Source organism: Lepisma saccharinum, chromosome 13, assembly GCF_977018435.1.
Source record: "Lepisma saccharinum chromosome 13, izLepSacc3.1, whole genome shotgun sequence".
Taxonomy (NCBI): Eukaryota; Metazoa; Arthropoda; class Insecta; order Zygentoma; family Lepismatidae; genus Lepisma; species Lepisma saccharinum.
The window spans coordinates 7414822-7429252 of NC_139241.1; the positions used below are offsets into that span (position 1 = coordinate 7414822).

General features: G+C 34.7%; 1 protein-coding gene across 5 annotated transcripts in view; it reads left to right on the top strand.

Moving 5' to 3' along the window:
- LOC145997160 (uncharacterized) overlaps window positions 1–13997 on the top strand; it is a 62820-nt gene extending 48823 nt beyond the window's left edge. For all 5 annotated transcript variants that reach the window (XM_083133836.1, XM_083133833.1, XM_083133837.1 and 2 more), the window contains one exon: window positions 12299–13997. In XM_083133836.1, coding sequence (XP_082989962.1) covers window positions 12299–13814 — 1516 coding nt within the window. In that variant the 3' untranslated portion in view covers window positions 13815–13997. The remainder of the gene's footprint in view (window positions 1–12298) is intronic.
- The last annotated feature ends 434 nt before the right edge of the window (window positions 13998–14431 follow it).

The window sequence follows — 14431 nt, forward strand, 5'->3', positions numbered from 1 at the left end:
CAATCTTCAAAAATCGGAAGGTCAAACCACCCAATTTTGTTTCTGTTGTATCCCGTACCAGGCGGGCCACCTTCTTGCCATGTGTCCCATAAATGTTCGGCCTTGTACAAGACATATGGTGGAAGTAGCTTCCCATCCCATCTCACATCATGAGAGAAATACTAGTCTTAGAAGAGTCTATTAGCCCCTCTGAATGTTTTATGCCCCTTTTAACAATCACGTGTTTCTTTCCAGGGTCATCACACAAATTTGTTTCGTCATAATTGATGACATTTTCAGGTGGGATGTTCTCTAAGGCATGTTGTACATGATTAAAAAAAACTCTTGAACAGTCTCCGAGCTGACCTGAGCACGAGCTCTCTTGATATTCTCAGACAGACGAACAGAAAGAACATTTGCATGTTTCTTCAAGAATGATGTTGCCCATTCGATGCCTGGCTGATTACCGTGAAATCGTTTCTCTTTTTTTTTCCCAATCTGTCCAGGTATCCTTTCACAATGTAAATCATTTGAAGTGAGAGGGTAACCCCACTGTGCTGCCTTGAAGATACCATGTATCAGCATTTCTTTTTCTTCAGGATCAAGAACAGATGGTGCTCCGATGGGTTTTGGGTTTGTTCGATTTGCCTTATTTTCTAAGGTGGACCGTGGCACACCAAAAAAACTCCGAGGCCTTGCGGTATGCCAATTTGCCAGCTTTAATGGCTTTTACTGGAGCATCAACTTTATATTGTTCTTAGTTGCAGTGTATCTGCGCTCCTAACTTTCTTTTATATGCACGCGGCATTGTCCGAAGTTACCACTGCTTATTACACACTTCGGGAAAACGGTGTGCAGTGTGCAACCTAGAGCGTTGAATCCATCCAACTCTTTACACTCAGTTTTAAAATAAACAGGACAAATACGAAACAACAATCACCAACAGTCTGATTCATTTGATCGGCATGCAGACAAAGAAGTTTCTTCAAGAATTCAACAAGACAAAAGGAAGCCGACAATAGAAACCGCTCCCAACATGCATTGTTTTTCACTAACAATGGAAACATGCGGAAGCCGGTAAGAACACTCATTTTACATTCGAACAATGCAAGTGCAGTTATTCTAACTTCAAAACTTCAGGAATACCAACATAAAATGAAGAAAATGTGGTTTTGTCCGAAATTACCTTGTTCGTCCAAAATAACCCCATCTGACGGTATGTATGTTCTTCATTACAATTACTGTACACTTGTACGTGTTAAAGGAGGTGTTCAAGGTGTTGTCCTTCCATCTGGATGCAATGCTATACACGATTACGCATTGAGTTTTGAATTCTTTTGAACCCCCGGATTATTTCAGAATTGGTCAAAAGTATGTACAATTCTCTGTTCCAGTTTTTGAACATTCTAAAACGGGAGTGTTGTACACTACACTTTTGACAGACACAAAAATTCAAAGGATTTAGATCAGGTGACCTTGGAGGCCACGGTACAGGCCCGCCTCGACCTATCCATCTTTGATGATATCTGCTTGTTAGATGTCTCACAGCAGCAGCAAATTGTGCCGGTTCTCCATCATGCATGTACCACATACTCTGATGTGGATCAAGGGGAACATCCTCAAGCAATCCTGGAAGATCATGCCACAAAAACCAAAGGCCAAAGGCATCTCGGTCCAATGGGTCTTCTTGGAAGATTGATTGATTTGGTGTTTTAAGTCCACTTTATGCACAGTAAGGCTAATCGGGACTGGACCTACAATTAAAGTGGGATCCGAACCACTATGTGCTTCCACCGGGTATCGAACCTGGGACCCCTTGATTTCAAGGTGATGACGCTACCACTGCACCATTGGGTACATTGGAAGAATGTGTGGTCCAATGAGAACATCACCTAGTGCACCTAACCACACATTCAATGAGAAATGTTGCTGATGTGGTGCCTCATGAACAGCATGTGGGTTTATTACACTCCAAACATGAGAATTATGAAAACTAAAAATGCCATCGCGTGTGAACCCCACTTCGTCTGTAAATAAAATGTTACTTGCAAAACGAGGGTTGAGTACAACCTGTTGTTGCATCCACTGACAAAACGTCACTCTAGGAACACAATCCATATCACTGAGACACTAAACTTGTTGGAGGTGGTAAGGGTAGAGTGAATTGCGATGTAAAATTCTCCATACACTACTGCGGCTTACTGACACTTGTGGGGCAATTCTCCTCGTGGAGGTTCCTGGAGAGTGTTCAACTGCTTCCAACACCATATCCTCAACTTCAGGCATAATGCGTGCAGGTCTACCTGCTTTCCTACCATGTTCGAAGCTCTCATGTTCTTTGAAGCACTGATGTACCCTAGTAAATGTGCGACTCTCAGGGTGCCTTCGAGCAGGATAGTTTTCATGGTACAATCATGCATTCCCATTAGCCAAACCTTAAGCGAAATGCATATCCACATACTCTTCATTGCTGTAAAGTTCCATTTTCACTACACAGTCCAGCACAACTTACGTGACTTCCACAGTACGATTAGACTGTGTACTGATTGTATCCATATGAAGTCACCTCTCGGAAATGTTCTGTTTCATTGCAACGCCACCTCTCGGAAATGTTCTGTTTGATTAGAATGCCACCTCTCAGAAATGTTATATTTGATTACAATTCCACCTCTCGGAAATGTTATTTTTTGTAAACAGAGCAAACCTCAGTCCGCGCAAAGAGTAAAGCACTTGGTGTTTGCAAAATGCAATCAATGATACTTGTAACCACACATTCGTACACATAATTAGCATTGTTATCAACTAGGATGACATTTACAAACAATGAATTCAGTGGCAGCTTATAATCACACATTCGCGATTATCTGGAAAACTGCTCGTTTGCAGATCAATGTTTACTTAGACTTTTTTGCTTCTATTATCGTGTACTTTCACCTGTGTCAATTTGCGCTATTACTTATGAGACACCCTGTATAATTATTTATTGTAATAATTAAAATACCATTGTCAGCAGAGTCACCAGGCATCAGAAAGCTTCTTGGTCATTCATTCGAGATTCGCTTAAAATGATGTCAGAACGATTGAAAAATAAAATTCAATCAGCATCACAGGTGATTCAGCTCAGATTACTTGTTTATTTTATTTATTTACTTTTATTTGGGATTACAGCTAAGTAGTTTTTCCCCATATCTATCTATGTACTGTACATAAACTTACATTTTTTAGTACATTATTATTAAAAAATGCTATCAATAAAAGTTTTATCTACTAAATTGTTAAGCCACATTTTCTAAAAAAGATAACAATATATATCCAACTGTAAGGGTAGGTTCACAAATCAAATCAAACACTGGGGAAGAGGAATTGCACAGTTTATAAAAGTTTTATAGAATGTCTCTCTTTCTTGTGTGTTTCTATTACACTCAAATATGATATGGTGTATGTATATCTTCCTTATTGCCACATGCACAGTTTGGGTTTTGTACAATCCGAATCCTTTGTAAATGACTTTTAGTAGTTGTATGTCCTGACCTAATACGATTTAGCAATACTATCACATTCCTTGTACCTTGAATTTTTGTAAACAAAAGCCTGATTCTATTGAAATTAGCTATCCTCTGATGAAAACTGCCTGCATTTTGAAATTCACCTTTGCACCATTCCTTCCAGTTTTTCCTCAACTTTTTCTTCACCCTCGGTAGAAGGTCTGTGTACCAGGTTTTCAGCTCCAGTACAAGTCGAATTACCCTAGCTTGTTTTGCATACGAACCTACCATATAATTTCCTAAATTTTGACACTGTGCTTTAACCCAGTTTAAATTAATTACTTTTTCCCTGCTCCTTAAATTTTGTAAAGTTTTTACACAGCTTATAATGTAAGGGGAGCAAATAATAAATCTTAATTGGACTGAATTGAATGTAATACACTTTTGGAATCTGTTAATATTAATATCTTTTTTTTTTCTTGCAATTTATATGTATAAATTAGTGCTTGGTAAATTGCATAAGCTTCAGCTGTAAAAATCTTCCAGTAAATGTATCATTATTGACTCCTCCTTCTGTACATCATAAACAGCACATCCTACATTTTGACTACTTTTTGATCCATCTGTATATATAAAGTAATAATCTTTCCATCTTTCCATGTAATCATATTTTGTATATTGTTCAGGAAAATAAATATCTTTATATTCACAAACAGGAAAATTTAGGGTATGACTTAAGATGACCGAACCCCTCTTCGATTTTCTTTACATTTGGCATACTTACAAATTGAGGCCTGCTAATGACGAATCTGAAGTTAAAGTTTGTTGGAAACGTCTAGAAATTGCAAAATATTTGTGAACAATTGGCGCTAGCCCCACGAACCATTGATGTGCACTTAGGTTAGTTTCAGTTAGGTTAGGCAAACATAGTTAAAGTTTGGTGTTGTGATAGTATCATGATCTAGAAATTGCAAAATAATTGCAAACCATTGACGCATTGGCGCTAGCCCCACAAACCATTGACGTGTGGTTAGATTAGTTTCGGTTAGGTTAGGCAAACATAGTTAAAATTTGGTGTCGTGGTAGTATCAGTAATATACATATTTCCTTGTGAAACAAAATCTACAGTTTCCATAACGAAAACTAGCGCCTTATTTTCACTTATTTTGCAAATTCTAGATGTTTCTGACAACTTTTAACTTCAGATTTGTGATTAGGAGGCCTCAATTAGTAAGTATGCCAAATATGAAGAAAATCGGAGAGGGCTCCGGTCATCTTAAGTCGTTCAAAATCTAGAGTATAAATGGGTTTACTCCTTACTTTCAATATTTTTTTATGTTCCTCATAGTACTCATTGTATAATTGCACCCATCCTATATCATTGCAATTGTTAATTTGCCTGTATCATATAATTCGACCAAGTCGAATAGAATGTCGTTAAACGGATGATTAACTTCTGACATGGTTTTTAACAGATATTTAATGGACATTTCTCTTTTCCTATAACTTAAGTTCCATTCGCATGCTTCCATGTATACTGCAACATTGGGAGTAATAATAATAATAATAATAATATTTTATTGTCATTAAGCTTGTACAGCAATAGACAACATCAAGAACATAATACATGTGAAATATATTATAAAATAATATAAAATTATAACCCATTTTATGTTAAGGTGCACTAAAATACAATATTTTTAATTTCAAGAAATTCTTGAGTTGAGTACAATGGTGTAGCAACTAACCAGGCATACAGTTTACGTTTAAATACATTCATAGGCATATTTGTCACATCAAGAGGTAGCTTATTAAATAGTCTTAATCCTAGAGCTTCATAACTATTCAGGGATTTTGAGAGTCTGTGATAGGGTATATTTATACGCCTGCTGTTTCTTGTAGTATAGGAATGTACATCTTGTCTACTTTTTAGCTGTGGCAAATTTTTCTTTACATACAACAGCACAATGTAAATATATAGATTTATCACAGTCATAAATTTTAACTTAATGAACAGTGGCTTACAATGAACTAATTTGTGTGAGTTGGTAATTATTCTCACGGCTTTTTTCTGCAGTATTAAAATTTCTTGTACATAACTGCAGTTCCCCCAAAGTAAAATTCCATATGAAATAATGCTTTGAAAGAAAGCGACGTAAGCTGATCTTACGTAATCTTCAGGTACATGACTGTTTAGATTCCTTAACAAATATATAACCCTGGATAGCTTGGCAGTTACGTATTTAATATGTGGTTCCCATGATAATTTATTATCAATGACAATACCTAGAAATTTCACATTGTCTGAGCTATTGTCGATCGGGATGCCTCTAAGACTGAAAAACATATGCTGAGTTTTACTTTCATTCAGCAAAAAACCATTAGCTCTGAACCATAAAGAAGATTGATACAGGGTATTATCAGTTATGCCTTTAAGAGTGTTAAGGTCAGAGCTGGCATTAAAGAAGGTAGTATCATCTGCATATAGTATTGTGTGAGCAGTGACGCAAAATGGTAAATCATTCATCATGAGAGCAAACAATAAAGGCCCAAGTACCGAACCTTGAGGTACACCGCATTTGACCTCGGCTACATTTGACCTCTCCATTCCTATGCAGACAATTTGTTTACGGTTCTGAAGGTATGAATGAAATAGTTTAAGATCTGTACCACCAATGCCATAGTATTTAATCTTTTTTAAAAGTGAAGTGTGTTCTACACAATCAAAAGCCCTGCTCAGGTCACAGAAAGAGGCCTGAGCAAAGTCCTTAGTTTCAAAAGCCTTAAGTACATTTTTGACTAGTGAGTCCATGGCATCAATTGTTGACTTACCCTTCCTGAAACCAAACTGTGATTTGCAAATTAAGTTATTATGGTCCAAGTAATTGCATAATTGAGAATGCATAATTGATTCTAAAACTTTTGAAAACACTAGAGTCAGTGAGATGGGACGGTAGCTGGTTAAACAATTTTTCTCACCTTTGTTATAAATTGGTACAACCCTTGATAACTTCAATACATTTGGAAATGTTCCTTCCCTAAGACATATATTTATACAAAAGGTCAGTGGAAGAATTATAGAATCTATGATTTTTTTCACAAGATTACTGGATAAATCATAGATATCTACACTATCTGATGGTTTCAGCTTTTTCACAACATCTATAATTATCTCTGGAGTTATTTCAGAAAAAAACAAATTTTATTTCAGAATGTCTTACGCTATACTGTTCAAGTAAGTCAGAAACTGTTTCAGAGGGTCGTACAATGTTGTTACGAATTTCCTCAACAGAATTAATACAAAACTTATTAAAGTCATTAGGGGAGATTTCTATAACATCTCTTTTGCTGTATTTGGCAATCGAATTAATTAATTTCCAGGCAGTCTTGCATTTATTCCTGGATGCCTCAATATTAGTTAGATTATACAATTTCTTTGATTCATTTATAGCCCATTTGTATTCCTTTCTTGCCCTCAGGTAGATTGATTTAGCCAGATCTGTCTTATCCCTCTTAAATAAATCTAAGTATAGTAAAACCCTACATTTCATACCGGCTAACTTAGGAGTGTACCAATCAGCATTCTTTTTTTGTATTTTCTTCTTATTAACTTTGAGACTAACTTTACACCTTTTCTGGGGAATACTCCTATCATAAATATCTAAAAAATACCGTTAGAAACTTTTCAAATGTTACATCAGCCAATGTGTGTTCTGTATCCAAGGACTGAGGTTTACTTAACAGATCTAGCCAGTTTATATTACAGATCAAATTCCTGAAGTTTAATATTTTATCATCCGTTATTGGTCTTGAGATTACTATTTTAGATTCCTTACAGTTACAATCACAGGGTTTTAAGTTATGTATTTTTAGCCAAGGAGAATCATGATCTGAGTATGCAAATACAGTTACATCACATGTTATACGAGATGTTTTTATGTTTGTGAATATATTGTCCAGGCATGCCGAACCCCTAGTGGGTTTATTATTCATATAGTTAAAGTCAAACTGCCTAAGCAGATTTTTAAATCCAGTTACACTTTGTTTATCTTCTGTTACATCAAAATGAGAGTTTAGATCACCACCAATTACGATAAGTACACTTCATCAGTCCTAGACACTTCTGAAGAACTTTCCTCTGCGTAACTTCCAATGGTTGAAATACACGTTCCGAATCTCTATTAAAGACTATAATTCCGTATTCTATTGTTGGTTTGTAATAGTTTTTTGTAAAAATTCATCATAATACTTGGATGACTTCCCCAATTTGTAATAGCCATAGAACGAAATGTGTTGTAAATTACTTCTGCCTTTTTCACTAACATTTTTACATGAGGTTTCCATGTTAATTTATTATCAAATATAACACCTAAATATTTTACTGTATTTTGTATGGGTATGTGCAACTTTTTTGTGTATTGATTCACAATTTTCAGAGGTCCTTTCTTTCTAAATATTATCAGCTTTGATTTTGCTGACGATATATTTATAGACCTATTCTCAAGAAATTTCTTTATCTATTATTTTCGCTTCCATGTTGGTGACTCCTTTATCTACTTGCTTGACACTCATATATACATAAATCATCTGCATATTCTATAAATCCAAATGGCTCAAGACATATTCTTTGAACATCCATTAAATAATTGTATATTAAAAAGTAAAGGCCTTCCCTGTGGAAGTCCCCTTGTTATCCATCTAGGACCCTCAGCTTTATTGTGAAAGTAAAAATATAAACAACGATTTTTTAATAGATTCCAAATTATTTTTAGATGCATATAACGTATTTTCAGATTTTGTAGAATGTTTAATAATATATTTATATTTACATTATCATATGCTCCTTTAATATCTAAGAATGCAGCAATAAGACTACTTTTCCTTTTCATTGTATCATAAATTTTTGATGATAACATTGCCAACACATCTGTACACCCATGCCCTTCCTAAATCCAACTTTAGTTTTGAAAATAATCCCTGTCCCTCTATATGCTAACTTTTCTCTTTAGAATTAATTTTTCAAAAATTTTCCCCAGTACTGAAGACAAAGCTATCGGTCTATAAGATTCTCCTTTATGTGGGCTCTTGCCATGTTTCAATATTGGTAAATCATTTGAGTGTACTTGCGGTACATTTGCTGAATTCATTATATAGTTGTAGATGTTACAAAGATATATTATACCACAATCCTGCAAATTTTGAATCAATGAGTATGATATTTTCCTGGAGTTGTGTCCTTGGCTCTAACTGTTATGTGCCTTATTTTATCGATCATGATATTGATGTATAATCCTTGTGAATGTCTTAACTTTAGGACTGAAAGAGAAAATTTCATCAGGGGCATCTGCAGGTTCGTGTTTATTATTACATGTTACCTTCATAATAAATTCATCTTTCCAAGTTTCTTTGAGTGGTATTAATCGAGGGGTATGTGGTTCGTGGATTGATTTAAATTTAGCCCACATGGTACTGATAGACTCTTTGTTATTTATGTCTTCACATTACTTTGCCCACGATTTTCTTTTTGCACTGATATAACTTTTCTTGGCCTGCGCTATTGCTTTCTGATAATTAATCCAAGTTTCCTGATTTGGTATTGTTTTATGAACTTTTATAACTTCGATTCTCTGTATTTTAAAATTTTGGCAATCTTTATTCCACCAGTGTACTATTGGATACTTTTTTACAACTTCCTCTTTTGCCCTTGTACATAATCTGTCCATAACAATACTAACAGAATCTACAAAATAATCATATGTACTCTTATAAATATTATTTAAATCTGTATTTTTAAATAACATTGTAAGTAATTTACAATATTTATTCCAATCAGCTTCATTAACTTCCCATTTTCTGAGCGGAATAGTGAAAGATCTCACTGAAGTAGTATCAGTATAAAAGAAACATGGATTATGGTCACTGGTTCTTTGATCATTATCTGTTTCCCACTGCAATTGACCACATATATCATCTGACATTAACGTTAAATCTATAGCTATTGGCGGTGTACCTAATCTTCCTATATACATAGCAGACCCATCTTTAATTACAGTAATGTTGTACAAATCCATACATTCCACTAACACTTTCCCCAACTTATCTTCATCCTGATCTCCCCATATTGTGTGATGGCAATTGAAATCCCCTGCTATTATAAAAGGCTTTTCTATGCATTGAAACATTTGTGATAATGTATTTGTCGTTAATTTCTGTGACTCTGCATCTGTATGCATCTGTAGGTATATATATAGATATAATACTAACTTTGTGATTCACAAAAGCAATTTTAATTCCTACGACTTCAAGTTTGTATGTGTCGTATATAGACAATGTGTAATCAAAAGATATTGGTTCAAATGGAATACTTTCATGAATCATAATTGCAACTCCTTTACTATCATCTTTAATCTTTTCACAAATCATGTGATAATGACTTTAAAATAATTTATGTTTGATGGGTTCACAGAGATTTCCGATAAACATAAAAGTTCAGTTCTATATTCATCTATTAATTCACCAGATTTTGCTTTCTTGCTTTCAGTGATCTTACATTCCAGTGTACCCCCACAAATGTTTTCCATTATTTTTTCTTCCACACCCTAAGGTGTCTCTCTAAAAATTTCCAAATTCTCAATAATTTTCTGCACCTGGCCATTTATTTGAGAGCGTTAATAAGTCAGAATTTTTAGTTAGTGTTGCCATAAGTTTCACGTTAATTGTAACAAGTTATATGTAAGATCCTTCTGAGATGTTCTGTGAGGAAAGTACACATTTATTTTCTGTTCTTCAGTGTTATAGATTCCGATGTTCACCTCCTGCATGCTTCTGTTTGTAATATCCAAATCTTCCTCATTATTCCTTGTTTGAATTACAGTTCGTGTAGACTTTCCATTTAATTGTTTTTGATTACTTTGTAATTTCTTTAGAGTACCTTTACTTGATTCTCCTTGAGGATTTCCACCATTATAATTCTTCGTTTGCGAATAGAAATTTAGTTTGAATTTTTTTCCAAATTTATTTTCGAATTTGGAATAGTCCCTATGACCTCCTGGAGGAACTCTTTTCCATCCAACATTTTCCAAATGTTTGTGTCTGATTTTCTTTCACTCCAATCACTGAAGGCTTCAAATCTGTTTTGTATTGTCATGCTCTTTCCTACAACACCAGTCTTTCTTCTGTTAATTTCATTTGCTTGACTTTTGTCAAGCACTACCACCAAGATCTGCAACGACGGCGGCTCCAGGCAGGCTCTCGCCCAGACGCTTCCACGATCAGCATATGAGTTTCCTTGTACAGTCACGAATAGTGCAGGCTTGTAATGAATACATTGACTTCCAATGGAATCTTTACAAGCCGGCAGTGTCCATGACTGTACAACATAATTGCTTGGAACATTACCTGTTATTACTTTCTCTCTTGCTTCTTGCCGGGATAAATTATCATATGCCATAACTCTAATGATTTCTCTTTCCATTTCCCATTTTACACATACCTTATCAGTAGCAACATGTTCTCCTCCTCAATTAAAACACTTCGGAGTTTCATTACAATTTTTATGTTCCTCTCTTCCACATCTAGCACACTTAGTGTTATCCTTCCACATGGCTGCTGAATGTGAAAATCTAAAATTTCTTACATTGCATTACATTTCTAACTTTACGTGTAACATCGAAAATGTGACTAACCACTATAATCTGTTTAGGCATTTCTTGAGATCTAAATGTGATTGACATTAGCTTAGTAGGAACAAAATATTATGATCCATCATCTTTTCAAATTCTCTTTTTCATTATTTCCACTGATATTACTGTCGGGTCTTCAATACTTTCCTTAATTTCCTCCTCTTCAAATTCAGTTGGCACACCATTATTAATCCTTCCCTAATCAATAAGGATTCTGGGATGAACACACAAATATTATTTTCTTTATGAAACTATATTTTTCATGAAATTGTTAGCTTCATTCCTGGTGTAAAGATAAATCTTTGCTCTGTATAAGCCACTTGGTTGGATATATCTGATCCTTTATCTTTCTTTCGCAATTCATTTCCTATTTTCATAGAGCTAAATTTCTTTTCTGCATTTTTTGTACTAGTTATTATTACTAAATATGGCTCATTACATGTATCATAATACATTTTACACTTATCTACATTATTTTATCTTCAACCTTCTCCAAACTTGTTTACTTTATCTCTATTATCTAACCTGTCCATCCTTACCGCTTTTGCTGGAACTTTATCATCTTCAGGAGATCTGACTCTTTTAGCTTTTCCTAGATGTTTCTTCCATAATGTTTTCTTCTGTAACAATTTCATTGTCTTGTACCAAATTCGCTATAATTTCTACTTGATTATTAAGTTCCATATAACTTAAGGCATCCGCCATGACCTTAACAAGAACTGCCTTACGCAAATCGCATTAATGTATAGATTTCCTTTTTCCGTAGTTTAATCTTCAACTTAATTAAGTATATGGGTTTAACTCAATTACAGTCACAAAATTCTCTCTTTAAAAACAGTACTCACTGAATGAACAACTATTAATATCTCCACAATATTACACAAACAGTTCAGTTTCCATCAACCACAGGCTATCCTCAGATTATCTAGGTAATCCAGAGATTATTCTTCTGTTGCACAAGGGGAAAGCGAGGAAGAAAATGATATGTAGTAGAAATAATAAAATATATGTAGAATGTGGTTTGAGGCATAGATGGTTTTATATGACATTGGGTAGACACATTCAATCAAGTTTGCACAAGCATAAATTTAATAGTATGAAGCATCTGTTGTAATTGTATTTTCTGTTAATATGTTATACCTTTCATTTCAGAAATAATGGAAGAAATGTAATATTACCTTTGACTAAAAGTTCTGAGAAACAGTCACAAACCATGTGTGTTGGTGAAATTGCTGGTAGTGATCTTCGAGATCATCGCACCCTTGAAACCATACCAAAATATTGTAATAAGAAATCATTCAATAAATCAGTTGCTTTAATGAAACATAAGTACAGGAATATCTGCAATCAAAAAGAAAACATTAATATGAAATCTAGAACCATGGAAAGAATTTTTCCTTTCAAATGTGCTCATTGTGGAAATTCCTTTAAAAAGAAGAAAGAACTATCGTGCCATATCAAAACACATACTGAATATATTTTGCTGCAAGGGAACCAATATAATACAACTTTTATCCGAACTACACAATTGAGAAAACAATTAAGCAACAAAGGAATTTGTTCACACGAATGTCCTCAGTGCAACAAGAGATTTACTCGAAGTGGAACATTAAAAGAACATTTGAGAAGTCACGAGGGAATTCGTCCATTTGAATGCACTCAGTGCAATAAAAGATTTACTCGAAATGCAACATTAAGGAGACATTTGAGAAATCATGTGGAAATTGGTCCATATGAATGCCCTCAATGCAAGAAAAGATTTACCCGAAGTGCAAACTTTGAGCAGCATTTGAGAAATCATGAGGGAATTTCTCCGTACAAATGCCCTCAGTGCAATAAGAGATTTACTCTTAATGCAACATTGAAAAGGCATTTGAAAAGTCATGAGGGAATTCGTCCATACGAATGCCATCAGTGCAATAAGAGGTTTGCTCGAGGTGAAACATTGAAAGACCATGTGAGAAGTCATGAGGGTATTCGATCATATGAATGCCCTCAGTGCCATAAGAGATTTGTCTTAAGTTCAACATTAAGAGTTCATTTGAAAATTCATTCAAGAAGTTACTATGACATTCGTCCACACAAATGCCCTCAGTGTAATAAGAGATATACTCTGAATGTAACATTGAATAGGCATTTGAAAAGTCATGAGAAAATTTGTCCATACGAATGCCATCAGTGCAATAAGAGATATACTGAAAGTGAACACTTGAAAAGGCATTTAAGAACTCATGATGAAATTCATCCGTACAAATGCCCTCAGTGCAGTAAGAGATTTGCTCAAGGTGAAACCTTAAAAGACCATTTGAGAAGCCATGAGGGAATTCAATCATACGAATGCCCTCAGTGCAACAAGAAATTTCTCTCAAGTTCAAAATTGAAAATTCATTTGAAAATTCATTTGAAAGGTCACCTTGAAAATCGTCCATACAAATGCCCTCAGTGCAATAAGACATATACGGAAAGTGGACACTTGAAAAGGCATTTGAGAAGTCACGATGGAATTCGTCCATACAAATGCCCTCAGTGCAATAAGAGCTATATTGAAAGTGGACACTTGAAAAGGCATTTTAGGAGTCACGATGGAATTGGTCCATACGAATGCCAACTGTGCAGTAAGAGATTTTCTCAAAATGCAAGCTTGAAACTCCATTTGAAAACTCACTAGTAAATTCCAAATGCCCTCAGTGCAAGAAGAGCTTTACAATAAATGCACACTTTAATACAATTACAGGGTAATTTGGAATTCCGAATTAGGTCCTAAGTGTAACCTAATTGTGAAAGAAAGTTTGTAAATTCACAATGGCATTTGTGTATATCAATACATAGGTAGATTAAAAATCTTGTCAAAATTATTTGAAAATTACTCTTTCATCTAAAATGACAGTGTATTCAAATAAATAATTATTGATTATGAAGATAAAGAATTAAGAATGTGATGCAGGAATTTGCTCATAGAGCGGTACTCAATGCAGAACGGTACACTTGTTCAAAATGTAAGTGGAAATTCATGTGGGAACTGGTTACATAAATTCCCTGAGTACAAAAGATATTTATTGGAAAAAGTCTTAATTGTTTTTGATACATTAGGGCTGAAATCACAGAAAACTATATTTTGTTCTGGAATATGCTTGCTGTTACTCCACTACCCAATATGATGCAATTATGATGGCTGTCAGAATTGTTTGACCAGCTAGGCCAATTTCTTATTGCAACTTGCTTCTCTTCTATACATTGTGAGCACAAACAACCAGCTCGAACGTTACATAATTGGGAAATAAATTT